The following is an 18,892-nucleotide window of genomic DNA, read 5'->3' on the forward strand; positions in this document are numbered from 1 at the left end:
TCACACGTACCAACACAGACTATCCCCCAATTTAACTGATCCCCAAAGGTTTTTGATTAAATAGCGGAATAGAAAATATGATCCCAAAAAAGTGTATGTATATCACACGTACACAACCACACTAGGCCCCAATTACTATTGTTTGTACCCCTAAAAGGCTAGGAGTAGGGGGAGTATGGAACAGGCAGCACCCTCAAACCTTCAGAAGTATGAGATGAACCCCAACAACTTGGAAAGGTGGATCTCTCTCACACGTACCAACACAGACTATCCCCCAATTTAACTGATCCCCAAAGGTTTTTGATTAAATAGCGGAATAGAAAATATGATCCCAAAAAAGTGTATGTATATCACACGTACACAACCACACTAGGCCCCAATTACTATTGTTTGTACCCCTAAAAGGCTAGGAGTAGGGGGAGTATGGAACAGGCAGCACCCTCAAACCTTCAGAAGTATGAGATGAACCCCAACAACTTGGAAAGGTGGATCTCTCTCACACGTACCAACACAGACTATCCCCCAATTTAACTGATCCCCAAAGGTTTTTGATTAAATAGCGGAATAGAAAATATGATCCCAAAAAAGTGTATGTATATCACACGTACACAACCACACTAGGCCCCAATTACTATTGTTTGTACCCCTAAAAGGCTAGATGAGGAGTAGGGGGAGTATGGAACAGGCAGCACCCTCAAACCTTCAGAAGTATGAGATTGTGTTCACTGTACCCCACAAAGATTGAGTTCACTGCACCCCACAATGATTGTGTTCACTGCACCCCACAAAGATTGTGTTCACTGCACCTCACAAAGATTGTGTTCACTGTACCCCTCAAAGATTGTGTTCACTGCACCCCACAAAGATTCTGTTCACTGTACCCCACAAAGATTGTGTTCACTGCACCCCAAAAAGATTGTGTTCACTGCACCCCAAAAAGGATGTTGTTCACTGCACCCCAAAAAGGATGTTGTTCACTCCACCCCAAAAAGATTGTGTTCACTGCACCCCACAAAGATTGTGTTCACTGCACCCCAAAAAGATTGTGTTCACTGCACCCCAAAAATGATTTTGTTCACTGCACCCCAAAAAGGATTTTGTTCACTGCACCCCAAAAAGGATGTTGTTCACTCCACCCCAAAAAGATTGTGTTCACTGCACCCCAAAAAGATTGTGTTCACTGCACCCCACAAAGGATTTTGTTCACTGCACCCCAAAAAGATTGTGTTCACTGCACCCCAAAAAGGATGTTGTTCACTGCACCCCAAAAAGGATTTTGTTCACTGCACCCCAAAAAGATTGTGTTCACTGCACCCCACAAAGGATTTTGTTCACTGCACCCCACAAAGATTGTGTTCACTGCACACCAAAAAGGATTGTGTTCACTGCACCCCAAAAAGATTTTGTTCACTGCACCCCAAAAAGATTGTGTTCACTGCAGCCCAAAAAGATTGTGTTCACTGCAGCCCAAAAAGATTGTGTTCACTGCAGCCCAAAAAGATTGTGTTCACTGCAGCCCAAAAAGATTGTGTTCACTGCAGCTCACACACAGAAAAATGGATGTGGATCACTGACACCTGCCTATCTCCAATCCCACACCACACAGCAATATCGATTGTAGTTTGTAGAACACAGTTTCCCTAAAATTCAGCAGACTCTGTCCCTAACAGGATTGAGAAGAGATCGTAGATCAGGATTGAGTGCAGACCCCACCCCCCACACAGCAATATCGATTGTAGTTTGTAGAAGACACTGACCCTATAATTCAGCAGACTCTATCCCTAAAATGCCTACAACTCGCCCTGCCTAAACACTCCGACCTGTCCCTCAATTCTATCCGGACACAAATGGTTTTTTCCTGCCTATCTTTCCCTAATCAGCAGCCAGCACGTTGATGTGTGCTCTGTCCCTGAATCTAAGCAGCATAATGACGCCGCTGCGGCTGCCTCGAACTTATAAAGACTTGGTCACATGCTTCAGACGGCCAATCACAGCTACTGAGACATTTGCAGGCATGGCTGGGATGGCTTAAGGCACACCAGTTAAACGATTGTTGATTGGCTGTTGAAAGCCCGCCATGAAAAGAGCGCCAAAGCATGCAAAACCCGGAAATAAAACGACCGAACACGGATTTTTACCCGAACATACAGTAAAGTGTCCGTGTCCGTGTTCGGGTACAAAAAATCCAATTATTCGGTACGAACACGAATAATACAGTCCGTGTTCGCTCAACACTAGTTGTGAGGTGTCAGATGTCGGCATGGACGTGCGGTCAAGCCAATGTTTGAAAACGATTACACGTGTGAAGTTTGATAAGCTTTGTATGTATATGTTTAAAATATGGAAAATGAGAAATGTCAAATTCTGTCTGTTTAATTGGCATATTATTATATGCAATTTCTTCTTATCCATCGTCTCTTTTTCTTTGAAATGATGCGTTAAGGCTTCTATGAAATCTTAGCCTCTTTAGGTGAACAAAGTTGCTTGTATTCCTGATGAAGCAAGGAGTTATCCTGCGAAATGCATCAAATTAGCAACCTTACATGACTCACCGCTGTATCACCTTGTTCATATGCCGCTACAACTATGTTACCTTGGTTGTCACTGACTATATATATTTTTAACTATGTGCAATAAACTTTGTTTGTTATTTTTACAACTTTGTTGCTTCCCTTTATACTATAGATAACAGATCCGTTATAGTCCCATATCCCTCTTCTTTCCCACTGGGTTCTAGGACCAGTGAGTTCTGTTCGTTTTACAATACCAGTTAGGGATGAGGATCTGATATCAGGAACTAGGTTGATCTATTTTATAATTAACCTCTCTCACGGGGGTGGAAAACCCCAATCCTTTGGCATTAACCTAGTTTTTCAAAAATTGTTCATGCATATTGATCTCCTTTTTTGTACCTAGAATTTCTGTAAATACAGTGATTGCTTGATTAATCCTTCTATGATATATGTCTCCCTTTTGGTAGAAATATCTGTTTTAGGGGATTGAAGAATCTAATTGAATACATGATTAAGATTTCTGTCCTCCCAACTCTACCTTGATATCATTGCTATTGTGGCCTATACCCTATTGTGAATTGTATGCACACTTGGGGATAGGCACTGTTTAGCTTGGGTATTGGGAAATTGCCTTTTCCCCTTTCCCCTTTTTCTTTTCTTTTTCCCTTTCCTTCCCCTTCCTTTCCCCCCTCCCCCCCTTTTTTTTTTTTTCAGTGGACTCTTCACCATGGCCCAACTATGTGGAGTGGGCTGGGAAACCTTTTTGGACTCCTTGGAACAAACATGTACCTCACATAACGAACAAGATGTGAACCTTGAGGTCTATTTCCATAAACTGAAAAAACTACTTGAACGTAAATCCAATCTTGGTTGGCACATTTGTTATTTTGACAAATACCTTAAAGACAATGTAAATCCACTTGGGTTATGCATCCAGGTATTTCCATCATTTGAGGTTTCAGATAACCAATTTTGTGAACTTTGGGAAAAAAATCGAACGCAATGCTCAGCTAGGATGATGGAGTTACTTAGAGAAAAATATAAAAAGGATTTAGGAGAAGTGGATAGGGAGATTACTCTTCTACAGGAGAAAAAAACTACTCCTCAAAATGCTGATTACATAAAACATGAACAAGATCTGATACAACACTTAGAAAAATTCAACAACAATTTAATTGTGAAAAAAGATTTCAAGTTCCATAAGGACAAATTGGCATTTGCGGGAGGTTATGCCTACAAATGGCAAAAAACTGTTTGGCCAAGAGGGGGCAGATTAACTAGAAGCAGACCCTCCCAGGAGACAGAGTTGCAGAGAGCGGAGTCAGATACCTTCCTCTCATCGGCAGCTTCCTCTCAAAGATCTAACATTTCATCTACAAGGGGGAAAACTGGGAGGGGCCGCCCATCCAGAAGAGGGATGAGCGGTCGGTCGGATATGAGTTTTCAAGGTAGACCAGGTAAAAGGTCAGTATCACCACACGAGACTACCCCCAAACCCAAACAAAATAGCAATGGCTCAAGAGGAGCTAATGTTGGCCATACACAGTATGGTTAACTCTCCCGTATGTCCATGTTTAACACCAATGCGGGTGCATCTCATTATGCACATACAGGAGCTACCCCTAAGACCAATAGGGATCTATTGACCTCAGAGTTGGACAATACCTCCCCTTTAGTGAATACCCCAGCACAGGTGGCACCGGCAGTGCCCCCGGTGCTGGGCGAAAAGAAATTAGGACCAATGGACCCGTATGTGATCAAACCAAATTAAAAAGTGACAACTTGGATGTAATCAACCTATCCTCCTATAATCTATCACCCATTGAAGTGGAGGTATTGACCCTTGGTTTAAGTTTTTGCCCACTTGACAGAGTCGACAAGTTCGAGCTAGTCAAGGATCTACATCTGTTTGCGAGAAATTTGACCTTTAGGTACATGTTTGATAAAGAAAAGGACTCCATTCAAGCAAATGATGAGACAATGAAAGACTTTAATATACAAGACTACAAAGTATTGAAAGTTCTAATGCAACTCTTAGACAAGAATGAACAATATGAGGGTGAGAGCAATGACTCTTCCTCGTCATCAGACGATGATGAGTCAGAACTTGTAGACAGCCCACACAAATGTAAGGCCAAATCTAAGGTCTTTCCTAAACTTCAGACTTGTCCGGCTGTCTGGGCCTTTCTCAGACAGTCAATTAAGGATATTGAACAATTATCACTGTCCACACCTTCGGCATGCAACCTGAGCCAAGCACAGAGACAGGCACTTGACCGCTTGATCCATAACGACCACATTGTCATTACACCGTCCGACAAGGGGGGCAATGTGGTCGTTATGGATTGTGGTCAATATGTAGACATGTGTAACAACATTCTTTCAAATGAGGACTGGTACTTACGAGTGTCTCCAGACCTCATACAACAAAAAACGGAGGCATTCAATGCTCTATTATGTAGGGCATTCAATGAAGGAACTATCGATCAGGATCTGTTTGGCTATCTATCTGTTAGATGGCCGGTCACGCCCACATTTTATTCCATATCCAAAGTCCACAAGGACCTCAGTAAACCTCCCGGACGTCCCATCCTCTTGGGAATAGGATGTCTTACCGAGATGGCAAGTAGATATGTGGATAGCCAATTGAGACCCCACGTCGCCAGGTTGCCCTCCTATCTTAAGGATACAATAGAACTACTGAGGATACTGGACAGCCTTACTGTCCCACAGAAGTCTCTTCTTGTGGCGATAGATATTGAGACCCTTTATTCCAGCATTCCTCATGCACGAGGCCTTGAAGTTGTGGGTGCTTACCTCCGCGAACAGGGGCGCTCCTCATGGCCAAAGGCCGAGTTTTTGCTCAGGCTTTTGGGCCATATACTTGAATCTAAGATCTTCACCTTTAATGGTGACACATTTCTCCAGGTACAGGGGGTTGCGATGGGGACATCCTGAGCCCCATCGTATGCCAACCTGTACCTGGGGGGATGGGAGCGCTCCCTATTTGCGGATTAGTCAACGTCGGTGCTGCTCCGCCACATCTTATTCTGGCGGCGCTACATCGATGATGTGCTGGTGGTGTGGACCGGATCTATTGAGGAACTCCAGTTGTTTATGGAATATTTGGAAAATAATAACTTTAACTTAAAGTTCACTATGCAATGGAGTTATACAAAAATACCTTTCCTTGATACTGAAATTATATTAAACAACGATGGATCAATACACACAGCACTTTATCGTAAATGCACGGCGGGCAATACGATTCTCCACTTTAATAGTGGACACCCTTGCCCTCTGGTGCAGAGTATTCTGTACAGTCAGTACCTCAGACTACGTCTGATCTGCACCAGAGAGGCTGACATAAAAAAAGAGGCAGATGCTCTCCGTGAATGGTTACGTATTTGCGGTTATAGCAACAAAGTGCTCAAGGGGGCCTTCAACAGGGCCAGACTTTTGGAAAGGGACAAACTTGTTTTTGGCAACAAAACAGATAAAAAAGATGACACCACCACAATCATTACAAAATATAATGCGGAACATCAAACAATCAGGAATGTTTTGTCAAAAAATTGGCACTTCCTACGAGAGGACCGTGTCATCTCCAGATATGTCACAATACAGCCACAGATCACATTCCGTAGATCCAGGTCCATTAGGGACTCCCTTGTCCACAGCCATTATAGTACATCTCTGATATCTGAAAATAGGGAAAGACCCAACGTAGGTACCTATAGATGTGGCTCTTGCGACTACTGTCCTTGGATCCTGGAAGGTGACACCTTCCCCCTCCCGAGAGGAGGGATACACAAATGCCGAGCATATGCAGACTGCCAGACTGAGGGGGTAGTTTTTATTGCCAATTGCCGATGTGGGGCATTTTTATGTAGGAAAAACTAAGAGAAGACTGGCCAAAAGGATCCAAGACCACCTCTATTATATGGAGGTAGGGCTCATCTATACACCTATATGCAAGCATGTGGGTGTATATCATAGCTTTGATCCTAATTTCATCACCTTCTCTGTTCTCGAGGTCATCCCCATGAATCCTTGTGGGGGTGACTTCAACAACAGAATTCTCCAGAAGAGGCTAAATGGATTTTCAACTTACAAGCCACATCGTGGCCTGGCCTCAATACGGCAGTCTCCTATAAGCCCTTTCTGTGATAATCCAATCTCTATACTGCAAATATATCCCCTCTCATGTATTCATATGGGGCCGGCGGCCATGATTGCCACCGGGCACCCATGAAAGCTCCCAACTGAAATTATCACAGAGCGCCAGTGATCCATCTTTATAGGATCACAGGTCTCTATGGTCATTTCACAAGCCCCTCCCCCCACAGTTAGTAAACACTCCCCTAGGCTTACATTTAACCCCTTGATCACCCACTAGGTTAACCCCTTTCCTGCCAGTGTCATTAATACAGTGACAGTGCATATTTTTTAACACTGATTACTGTAGTAATGTTACTGGTCCCTCCAAAAGTGTCAAAAAAGTCAGTTAGGGGTCCGATCTGTCTTCCGCAATGTCGCAGTCCTAGTAAAAAAAAAAATGACATAAATCTTTCCACTAGTTTGAAGACGCGATAACATTTGTGCAAACCAATCAAAATACTGGGATTTGCTTACCAAAAATATGTAGCAGAATACAAATTGGCCTAAAAGGATGAAAAAATTAGATTTTTACATTTTTTTGGGAATGTTATATAGCAGAATGTAAAAATATTGTTTTTTTTTTTTTCAGAATTGTCGCTCTTTTTTTTGTTTATAGTGCAAAAAATAAAAATACCACCAAAAGAAAGCTTGATTTGTGGGAAAAAAAGGACATCAATTTTATTTCAGTACAGTGTCGCACGACGGCACAATTTTCTGTTAAAGTAATGCAGTGCCGAACAGCAAAAAATGGCCTGGTCATTAAGGAGGCAAATCCTTCCGGTCCAGAACGGTAAAGAAAGAACCAATACCCACACCTCTTACACAGCTTGAAAAGCTATGCTTAGCGTCACAGGCTCCTTCCTGCCCAGTTTCCACCATCTATGCTCTACTGCTGCCTGCCTTAACCCCAAGAGTACTATATTATATAGCTGAGTAGGAAAGAGAATTAAGGAGTACAGTCTCACAGGAAGACACCAGAAAAGCATTTATGTGGACACATAAAATGTCCTTAGTTGATAAAGTACAAGAAAAAAACTTTAAATTAATATCAAGATGGTATCAATATCAGGTTAGGCTGCACAGAATATTTCCTAAAAAGTCAAACATCTACTGGAGGTGCAAACACACTTGGGCACATTGCTCAATTTGTGGTGGCCATGCCCAAGAATTTCACCCTTTTGGACATATTCTATGTATATAAATTTATGATGAATAGAGAAGCTGTTTGTATGCCGCAGGTAGCATTGCTGTCGATCCTTCCAGACTCTGCAGGGGAGATCAAGGAGGGACTCCTACACTTTTGTTTATTAGCTGCAAGGACTTTATTGCCATGATTTTGGAGATCTCCCGCTTCCCCCGGGAATAGTAGAGTGGGTAGAGGAAATGCAATATTTGCAGAGAAATGACCGCAATGACAAATGACAATAGTGAGAAATTTCTCACAGTATGGTCCACATGGAAACCTTTTTTTGCACCCTTGAAGATGAGGGAGTTGTTGGAAGTGGGTTACATTGAAATTAATTAGTTATTTTGGGCACGGGTGGAGGTAATGGGAGAGCGAGGAGAGAGAATAATCTTTTTTTTTTTTCCCCTAAGTGGCTGGGGGTTGGGTTTATGAAGGAGGAGATGTTTCAAGAGTTCTTCCCTTTATTAGAGACTATACTGTAAACGTATATACAGGCCTCTCTATGATAATGTAGATTGTGGTAGATTTATTCAGGAATAGAGAGACATGTAATTGAAAACTATGTAGAAGATTGTGTTTATGTGAATATTGATGCAAAACTTCAATAAAAATGATAATGATGGAAAAATATATATATTTTTCTGCTGCATACCATTTGGTTTCTAGGATATTATTGGTTTGTTTTTACTATATCTTTATTGTTCCTCCTTTTACTCTGTTATCTTGCTTCAAAACAACCCTATAGACTTTTCTGTGGTGTGAAACAATTATGCTTACTACCATTTAAATGCATAATAATCATTTTATTGAGCAGGTTCAATAACAGCCAACATGTTACATCTTTACAAACATTATCATTTCTAATGCATGGAATATATTATAAATTATACATGACATAGTGTAAAAAAATATATAATATAACATGTTTTGGAAATCTGCCAATTAGATCAAAGGATGGGATGCAATTTCAGAACATTTGCTAGCGTGTAGTACATGTTACAGAATCAAAAATAGAATGTTTGACTTAATTTAGATATTTAAAATTCTGTAATTTCATCAGCTTCATTTAAGTATTCATCATCTTCAAAAGCAAGATTAACCTGAGCCCCCGACTCTTCATTGACTGCCTTCATGTTGATGTTTTCGTTTACAGGTGCATTACTGTCATTTGTATTGTCATTGAATGCCAGATTTATTTGACCTTTGATCTTATCACTTTCCTCCCGTATTTCCCCATCTTCACTTGTCCTGAATTCCCGTTCATTTTCAATTTCATGATACAAATTTTCATTAAGTGCCATGTTCAGTCGGTCTCCAGGCTCATCAAATGAAAGACGTATAGATCCGTAGTTTGAGTTATTTCCTCCACTTTCAGCAGAATCAGATGACTCTATGAATCTATCCTTCTTTCTTCTGTAAATGGAAAGCACATAGCAAATAATAAAATAGAATTGTGGTCAAAGGGTATTTATGATGCAGTCTGTCAATAGTAGTAAAAAAGCATTCATTGTTTATCTGAGCCCCCTGTAATGTAGCATTAGTGGTTTTTGATCCTGCCAGTTGATCTGTTGATTTTCAACCTTTTTCAGAAGGGTGACAACACTGTTTACACTCACTAGAGTGTTATACCCCTGAACCTGGGCATTACCCCAGTAAAACTGAGTCTGCATGTAAATGTGAATAAAGTATAAATAAAGGCATGTGAAAAAAAGGGATTCAAATATTAAATACTATTATTACAGATATTAACCACATATCATTACTAGAATAAGACAATTGTTTGGTAAAGTGTTTCTTTAAATCCAACCACGAGTTATATAATGTAATAATCACATTTAAAAGTATGTATGACCTCCATTTGATATGCTTTATTTTCACTTTGGTAGCAAACACATATATATATATATATATATAATATAAAATGTGTTGTGTTTGTGTTTTGCTGCTGCAGGGAACGGAACTAGGAAGTCATCACACCGACAGACGAGCGTCGGGACTCTCAGCTGGCGGTCACAGCAATGAGAGATCATCGCTGGATCGCCAGGAGAAGGTAAGAGACACCGCTGCGCTCTCTGCACATTCACCCCGAGCGTGACTCGGGGATACCGATCCTAACCTAAAAAATCCACCCCGAGTCACGCTCGAGATTACCGCCAGGAGGATTTGGCTGCTCAAAGACCAGGCCCTATTTTGCGATTCGGCACTGTGTGACTTTAACGGACAATTGTGCGGTCGTGCGACGCTGTACCCGGCTTTGTTTACATTAGCCGCCTGCCTTTCTCCCTCTGCACCGGAAGATCGCGGGTGACCGGCGGACATCGGAACCACCGGTCACACGCGCAGACATGTCAGGGAACGGGCGGGAGCGCGCCTCCGGCGGCGCGCACTCGCCTCCTAGAGGCTCGTAGGCGAGTGGAGTAGTACTACGTTACTTTGCCTGTACGGGGCTGACTGCCACCGTAAATAGTCGTGCGGTGGTCGGCAAGTGGTTAAAAGCACATCAGATCTCAATGGGGAAAAAATAAAATTCTGGATATCTATACCGATATGGATCTAATAATGTGTTAGGAATGAAAGGATGCCACGTCGTTTGTTGGAAATGAAAATGATCAACCTACAAAGGCCTAAATTCGAAGACACTCTAAAAATTAAAGTGAAAAAATGATGCAGCAAGCTAAGCCATTTTGCTGAAATTTCATTGCAGACACTCAAAATGGTACTCAGTAGTTTGTATGGCCCCCACGTGCTATATAACATCAGGGCATGCGCCTAATGAGACAATGGATGGTGTGCTAGGGTATTTTTTTGAGCAGTGTATATACAGTATGTACCAGATACACTATACTTGCTTATATATTCTCCTGTGTGTAGAAAAAAATATACATACTTGGATTTCAAGTAGAAGTATGCAGCAATAATAAACACAAAGCTGATGACGAAGACTCCAAGAACGACACCAATCACAATGTATATAGCTGTGTTGTTAACTAGAAGCAAGAAAAAAAGGAAACATTTGTTTGAATGGGGCAATTTTAACAATACCAAGTTTATTTTTAAAGTATTATAAGACATGAATGGCCTCTAACCTCTACCTAATTAGCTAAAACATATATGATGATACATTTTAAAAAAATATGATGAAAAAATTATAACAATAATAATTTCCATTTTGTAAATACTAAGACAACAACTAGTTACGTTTATATCTCTTTAACCCTTTCCCTGTCAGGTCTGTACATCGACAGCGGGGGGGGGGGGGGGGGGGGGGTTACACATACAGCAGGGACGATCCCAGGCGGGTTCTTAGGGTGCAGTGCGCCCAGGCGCCGCCTGGTGGGGGGCGCACTATCCTCTCCCGACCGCAAGTCTCTCACTGCAGCCTCGGAGCTGCCTGCTATATCCTTTGTAGTTGTGAGCTGAGGGGAGGGGCGACAGTGGGGGAGGCAAATTGACACCCACATTTTTTTCTAGCAGTTTTGTGTGCAGGGCCGCTTCTATTAGTGCACATAAGTCAGGGGCGCCGGAGGTGCCCCCTCCTCATTGTCTGGGGTTAGGGACAGCAGAAGGAAAGGGGACTTCTGGACCGACAAGCTCCATGTCTCCCCCCCGTCCAGGTGGGCAGATGGTGCATCCCAGTGAGCTGGGACACAAAGCAGCATCAGCAGATGGGCTGTCTTTGGAGCCTGGCCGGGGGGCGGAGACTAAAGGGCAGCTGACTCGTGAGGGCTGAATGTGGAGGGCTGGAGCTGATCTCGGCAGAGGTGTCACTGCTGCTAGTGTCAGACACCACGGAGCCAAAGTGAGTACTCATAGGCGTGCACACACTAATCATCTCATGCACATTACATACTTGCCCACAGCAGTGACTGTCCCAATACAGCTCTCAAACTCTTTTTCTATCTTCCCCAGAAATCTCCTGTACATTCCATCTGTGCCCTGATTTTCTTAGATTCCCTCCATCTCAGTGTCTGCTCAGAGAACCTGGAGGTGGGTTCTGCTGACACTGTGCAAGGAGGGGGTGAGCTGATGTTCTAAGAAAAGTAAATTTAGGGAGATAAGCTGTCCGTTTTACATCAGCACTAATCAGGAGGATTTGATTGCAGGGAGATGAGAATGATAGAGCTATTACTACATACACCCCCCCCCCCCCACACACACACACTCTGTGTATGTCCAGATAATGTGAAGAAACTTTATGACCATTCCATTAACCCTCTGTTATCAAAGTCTAATTCCTCACATTACCTAACCACTCAATACAAGTTAACTGTCCTCAATAAACAGAGCAGAGCACAGTGTTCACGGCCATTTACATGGTAGTGCAATTCTATGAACACTACATATTTGGAGAAAATCTGTTATTTTGAATTTACACAGTTTAGCTTTTTTTTTGCACACAAGCGCAGGTGTGGTTTTTATGCATCACATGTAGGGCTGCCCATTCATTTCAATGGGCTACCCTACTCATGAGCAACATGGAAAAGAAGTCCCTTCCCCATCCCCCACCAGCACTGCCACTGATCCCACTGTCATATACTACCCTAGCCTGTCCGTATACTACCCTACCTAGCCTGTCCGTATACTACCCTACCTAGCCTGTCCGTATACTACCCATTATGGAAGTGTATGTGTAGTGTACTACATTACATGGTCTAAGGCTCGGTTTCCACTAGTGCGACTTGACACATGTCAAGTCGCACAGCAAGTCAAAAGCCATTGTTTTCAATGGGGCCCGTTTCCACTGCCGCGTCTTGAGTTGCGGCGACTTCAAAAGTAGATCGTTCACTACTTTTGAGCCGTCTTCAGTGCGACTTCCCTCTATAATGAGGGACAAGTCTCACTGAAAGCCGCAAACAACTTAAGCTACGAAGTCGCGCTAGAAGTAGCATGACCTCTTAGCCGCACTAGTGGAAACCGAGCCTGACTGTAACTTAGACTGAAGTTTAATGCATAGTAAAACGTTTTAGGCTTATGGAAGTGTATGTGTACTAATAATGCGCATTGTGCCGCACATTCACGAGCATATAGGGGGGGGGCAGCAATTTTTATTTTGCCTAGGGCGCCAAAAATCCTTGCACCAGCCCTGGAGAGGAGGAGCCGTACAGAGGAAGCAGCGGCTTTGCTCTCTACTGCAGCCTCCTGCTTTCTCTGTACGGCTCCTCCTCTCACAGGCGGAGTGCATTTGATATCACTCCGCCTGTGAGCCGGGACTATGGAGGGGCCGTTCTAACAGTGACAGCCGCAGCCCCGCTGAGATATCACACAAGAGCTTTACACCACAGAGCCCAGCACACCACAGAGCCCAACACACCACAGAGCCCAACATACCATTTTTCTATTGTTTGGTGACACTCTAATGTAGTCTCTCATCGGGGATGGAGGGGATTCTTTCTATCAGAGACTCTCCAATAGGCACAGAGAGGGCCTCTGTAAGATAAACCCCCCTCCAGGTCCCATTAGACTCTGTTGTAGTCTCTAATGGGGCCTGGTGGGGGGTCTTTCTAACATAGACTTTAAAATGCACACAGAGATGACCTCTGTTCGAGAGACCCCCCTCCAGGTCCAATGATACAACCCCATTGTAGTCTCTAATGGGGCCTGGTGGAGGCTCTTTCTAACAGACTCTCTAACAGAGGCCCTCTCTGTGTTCCTTGGAGAGACCCCCTCCAGGTCCCATTAGGAATGGGGAGGAGTTAGTAAGATGACCACGCCCACACGGGGGGCGCCATAAATATTTCTGCACCCAGGCGTCTGTTACCCTAGGATCGGCCCTGACATACAGTGTATGTATATCTGAAAAGTAGACTGCCATCTGTCAGATGAAAGCAGTTTGGTGCATCTGGTGGCACCACATTGCTTTCACATCCCCCATTAATGTACACCCCGCCATGTATTCTGGGCTCTGCTTACCCATCTGTGAGCATGGGACTGGAAAATCGGGTGTTGCCGGGTAGGGGGAAGGAAGCTGAGTGGACTCATGTCTGCTCTCCTCCCCTTTTTGTTGCTAACCTGGAAGTGACATGTTTGACGTCACTTCCAGGTCCCCCTGTCAGTTTCCCAAGCCATTAAGGTACAGAAAGAAAGTAACGCAATGCGTTACATGCAGTGGAGTACAGGGGAGACATCCAGGGGTGTTTTACACATACACAGTGTGTGTATATCTGACAAGTAGACTGGAACCTGTCATATGAAAGCAGTCTGGCGCATTTTGTGGTGCCAGATTGCTTTCATATCCCCCAAGTAACGTGCGCCCCCCCCGCATGTATTATGGGCTCTGCTTGCCCATCTGTGAGCCTGGGACTGGAATAGCAGGTGTTGCGGGTAGGGAGGAGTGGACACATGTCTGCTCTCCTTGCCTTCATGTTGCTGACCCGGAAGCTACGTGTTTGACGTCACTTCCAGGTTCCCCAAGGCAGTATGGTCAAGAAATAAAGTAACGCAATGCATTACATGAAGTAGAATACAAGGGAGACTTTTAGACCCTGGATGTTTCATTTAAAGAGAACTTGTACCCTGTGTGATGAAAAAAAGTTAAGTAAAAAAAAAAAATCTTTCAAATTGTAAAAAATTAAAGTTACACCCAAGCATATAAAATCTCCCTCAAAACAATTTTGAGACCCCCCACCCCCACATGTAATGCATGAAAACACAATGCCATGCATTCTGGAGTGAGAACAATATTTCTATCATCAGACTACCTCCGTAACTCTAAACTGATGGCCTATAGTGGGCTTTTAAAGTATCACCTATAGAAAATATAGGGTATTGAAGTTTGTCGCCATGACATATTGGGTATCATTTTATTTTGTGCAACCTCATCTTTTATATTTTATCACAAATTTTGTAATTTACTGCATTTGTGTGCTGAAAAGTTAACTTTAGTGTATTTTTTTAACTGAACTTTTGTGTTTCCTTATTGAAGTATTATTGTGTAACATATAAACATTGGAACTGCCACTATTTTATTCTCTAAGCTGTCTGCTTTCAGAAAATATATAATATTTGAGGGGTTTTATGCAATCTTCAGGCCTAAAATGATCTTTCATTCATGATTGTTCATGTGTGCACAAAAAACCCCCCGCAAAAACAGCTCTGGCAGAGAAAGAGTTAAAAAAGTGCAAAGTCCAGTATGCACAGTTATGGCCAACAGTCTGATGATGTTTATGCCAGAATAAAATATGTATTGGTTGCAACAGTTTATTGAACATTACTGCTATTTGTAGTATTTTATTAAATAGATGGTACTATTTTATTAAATAAGTGCCAGTAATATTTTTGGCACAATGCAAAACAGTTCTGGCCATCCACAGCCAAATACAAAATATTTTGTCCAGAAAAACGAAAGCTGTGATCTTAGTTCTTTAAAGTGACACAATTACTGCATACTCTATTCTAATGATTGCAAAAAAAGATGCACATATTTGTGGAATAAATTAACTATTAACTTACTTTCATTCTCCTCCTCACAGTAGGTTCCTTTATGGGTGCTGGGGCACATACAGCGCATGCCATCAGTGGTATTGTCTGTTCCTGGCAATTCCACACAGGTACCACCATTCTCACAGGGGTTTTCCAGACATGGGCTTGCTATAATCACAACATACATTATATATATATTAGAAAGTTGTACAATACATTTGAAAATGTTATTTCCCAAAGACCTGTAGCTTTTGGTTCTTTTAAAAGTCGTCTGTGCCATTATTGTTACAAACTCCGGATTACTTGTAAAGGAAGCTTCACTATTTTGCACTGCGCAAATGTCATAAGTGACCTATTTTTTTCACTTCTAATTCTAATAAAAATAATTATAAGCCCACTTACGGATATAGCATCCACGAATCTGATTGGCTGTAGTACATTCCTCCCATTCTTTACACTGTATGTCCTCACAAACTACAGAGGAAGTATCTATGCAAGTGCAGTTCTGTGAACAGTCATCTGTAATGAAGCGATCGCCAATCTGCAAGAAACAGATTAAATACAAAATGTTATTATACTAAAGTAAACATAGGCCTGATGTAACAGTTCATTTTTTAGGCCTAAACTGACTTTCAAGGAGGCATTCCAAGAGGAAATTGTTCAAGTTACATAAGACTTGGAAATCTCTATGAAATGTATAAGGTTATGCACATGATTGTCTAGGGACATGTTGTTGCTAAATGATTTGGTACAGTAAATATAGCCTACACTTTATATATCAAGCAGTAAGATTGGTTTACTTAAGGCAATACAGTTGTTCAATTTGCAAGGGAATTGAACTTTGAAAGGAAAGTTGCACTCTGCATGAAGATTTTCCCCAGAGCTTAGTGAATGTGGTGACATTTCAGCTTTGGAAGGATATCCAATCACATATAAAGAAAAAAGTATTTCAATAGTTACCGCGGGTCAGAAAGCCCAATACAGTGTAGAATGGAAGGGCATGGGGATAGATTGACAGTATTGAAACCCTGCACTGAGGCCATACATAGAATTTTAGTGAATTGCCACTAAATAACTAAAAACAGATATGCGAATATGCACAAAAAGAAATTGTGGGGGGAATTCAATAAAGCTGCTGCACCACTTTTCTGGCAAATCCCACTTGTTAATGTTTTGCAGAGTTTACAGAGAGAAAAACTGTCTCAGACAGATTTTGCAAAAGTGTCTCTTGTGCATTCTAAAAGTGGCGCAGCAAGAGCCAAATTCAAGTACAAGTTGTAGACAGGTATATAAATTCGGCCCATTCTTCCCCATTGTTTTAGTACATGAGAAACACTTTTGCAAAATATTTTTGTACCAGTCTTTATAAAAACAGATATTTTGGTTACTGCAACATATTACTGATATCTTACCAAAACAGACTATAAATCTACCAGAATTTTATTTGAGGTTTATCTTTAGTAAATCTACGAACATTGAGCCAATTTAATCAGTGCAACACAGAAATACTATTCAAATTTGAGTGTTATTACCATGTAGTATTTGTTGAGGTAAGTACAGCCACAATCTTTGTATGGTACACAGTCAAATCCACTGAGTATGTATCCAGGTTCACATTGGCATCCTTCATAGCATGGTGCCTCACATTCAGACTCTGATGCCATGTTGCTGCAGGATGCAGGACAGGCACTTGTGCAGTCCTTGTAAGTGCTGTTAGCAGGGCAGCTCAAAGCTGTTTGAAAAAAAGAAGAAAAAAAAGTTACAACTATGTAGAGTTTATTATACCCTGAGTAGAAGGAATCTGTGAAGAGTTACTGTATACCCTGAGTGGAAGGAAAACTATGTAAGCATGCATACATAAATGCTTACCACAGCCAGTCTTGTCTCTCCAGCCATCAATGTTGGTTCCATTTTGCTGGCAGGCATATGCGTACTGCTCAAGATTAATACATAACAACTCTTGGCTTTGGAACTCAGCACATGTGTCAAAGATGCAGTCCCTTTAAATGTAATTATAAAGGTTATAAGTCATAAACACAAACAATAAAATATTATATTAAACAGATATACACACACAACTTACACAATGAACTCCTCTGATGAAACAAATGGAATACAGTTTCTAAATGGCCCAAGAGGGTCTCTCATAACGCCACAGAAAGAAGAGCTGTTCACGAAAGTCAGACCTGATGCCGAACAGGCAAAATTGTCTCCTGTGTTTAATATGATATCTTCTTCTTCTTCTAATGGCATCACGGCAGCACGTCTGCATAGAAAATATGTTTTTATGATTTTATTTAACAAGATAAAAATTATATATATAAAAAGTCTTCCTTTGCCCTTAACTAAAAAAAAAAAAAAAATATATATATATATATATATATATTTTTTTTTTAGTTAGTTAAGGGCAAAGGAAGACTTTTTCTCAAAACATTTTTTTTTTCTAATTTAAGCATATCTATCAGAATCTGTTAACAGTTAAGTGCATGACTGGCTTACTATTGTTCTAATTAGTGTGCAGGGCATGTGTGCACATTATGACACACTTGTTTACTAGTATGCCTTGTTCCAGTGCTGGCAGTTCTAAGCCTACATTCGTATACACACAGATAATAAAATTGCCCAGCAATACAAAAAAGTGTTTTTTTTCTTTTTATTGAAGCAAAGAAAGACTATACTCAGACGTTGCAAGGAACAGGAATGGTTAAAGTACACTAAATATATAGAATTCTTTTTTTTATTTATTTATTTTTTTATTGTAAATATCATCAAAATACTGTCATTATTCATTATAATAACTAAATATAGATTTATGCTTTTGAGATGTACAGTGTGGAAGAAAACTAAACTTCACCATTATTCGATAATTCCACAAGTATGACATACCTGAATTTAGTAGCTGGCTTAAGTGACTTAATATTCCAACTTTCACCAAATGTCTCCACATTACCAATCAGTCTGCCATCTGGATTGGTGAAGTCGTTTGAAGTTCTACTATCATAGTTGCCACAAAGCCCTTGAAGCAGACCTTTGTAAGTGCTTGGAACAATAATTTCTAATTAAAAATAGAAAAACAAACGGAAAATGTTTTAATTTCTATCTTAGGCAGCATTACTACTGTTATACAAAGTTTTTAGTAAATTGACCCCACTGTTACCTTTGTATATCATGGTTGTTGTTTTTTTCAAATTCTTTATTAAACATAAGAAAAATATACAAAGTGTGTATAAACAAAAACAGTGCACATCAAGAAAAGGCTTGATAAAATACAAAAGCAAAATCAGAATAACATAGAAATTTAATACATATAACGAATGCATACTCATCAAAAATACGGAACCCAAGTGTGAGTCATAACCGAGTTAGTGTAACTTATGACAGCTGCAAGTCAACAGAGATAGCAACTCCAGTATAACAGTGAGAGGTATGCATTGGAGAACCAAACCATTGTGATCATACGCATATATCTGGATGAAGGATTTCAATTTTGCAGGTAGGCTGGTTGGGGGGGGGCTGGGTCAAGGGAGAGCAGGAAAGATACCAAAACGAAAAGAGAAAAGGGGGGGGGGTAAAGACATAGACAGGGGTATAAGCATTGGGGGAAGCAGATATA

The 18,892-nt window shown here is 41.3% G+C and overlaps 1 protein-coding gene across 2 annotated transcripts in view; it reads right to left on the minus strand.

The window, feature by feature from the left end:
* Positions 1–8,790: 8,790 nt before the first annotated feature.
* Positions 8,791–18,892, minus strand: part of LOC309551102 (IgGFc-binding protein-like) — a 106,843-nt gene continuing 96,741 nt past the window's right edge. For both annotated transcript variants that reach the window (XM_082251547.1, XM_082251548.1), the window contains exons 29-36: positions 18,166–18,334; positions 17,363–17,545; positions 17,149–17,279; positions 16,812–17,011; positions 15,682–15,820; positions 15,310–15,447; positions 10,748–10,847; positions 8,791–9,273 (exon numbers count right to left, since the gene is read on the minus strand). In XM_082251547.1, the coding sequence (XP_082107673.1) occupies positions 8,898–9,273; positions 10,748–10,847; positions 15,310–15,447; positions 15,682–15,820; positions 16,812–17,011; positions 17,149–17,279; positions 17,363–17,545; positions 18,166–18,334 (1,436 nt within the window). In that variant the 3' untranslated portion in view covers positions 8,791–8,897. The remainder of the gene's footprint in view (positions 9,274–10,747; positions 10,848–15,309; positions 15,448–15,681; positions 15,821–16,811; positions 17,012–17,148; positions 17,280–17,362; positions 17,546–18,165; positions 18,335–18,892) is intronic.

The sequence above is a fragment of the Pelophylax lessonae genome (genome assembly GCF_965119305.1).
Source record: "Pelophylax lessonae genome assembly, chromosome: 3".
Classification (NCBI taxonomy): Eukaryota; Metazoa; Chordata; class Amphibia; order Anura; family Ranidae; genus Pelophylax; species Pelophylax lessonae.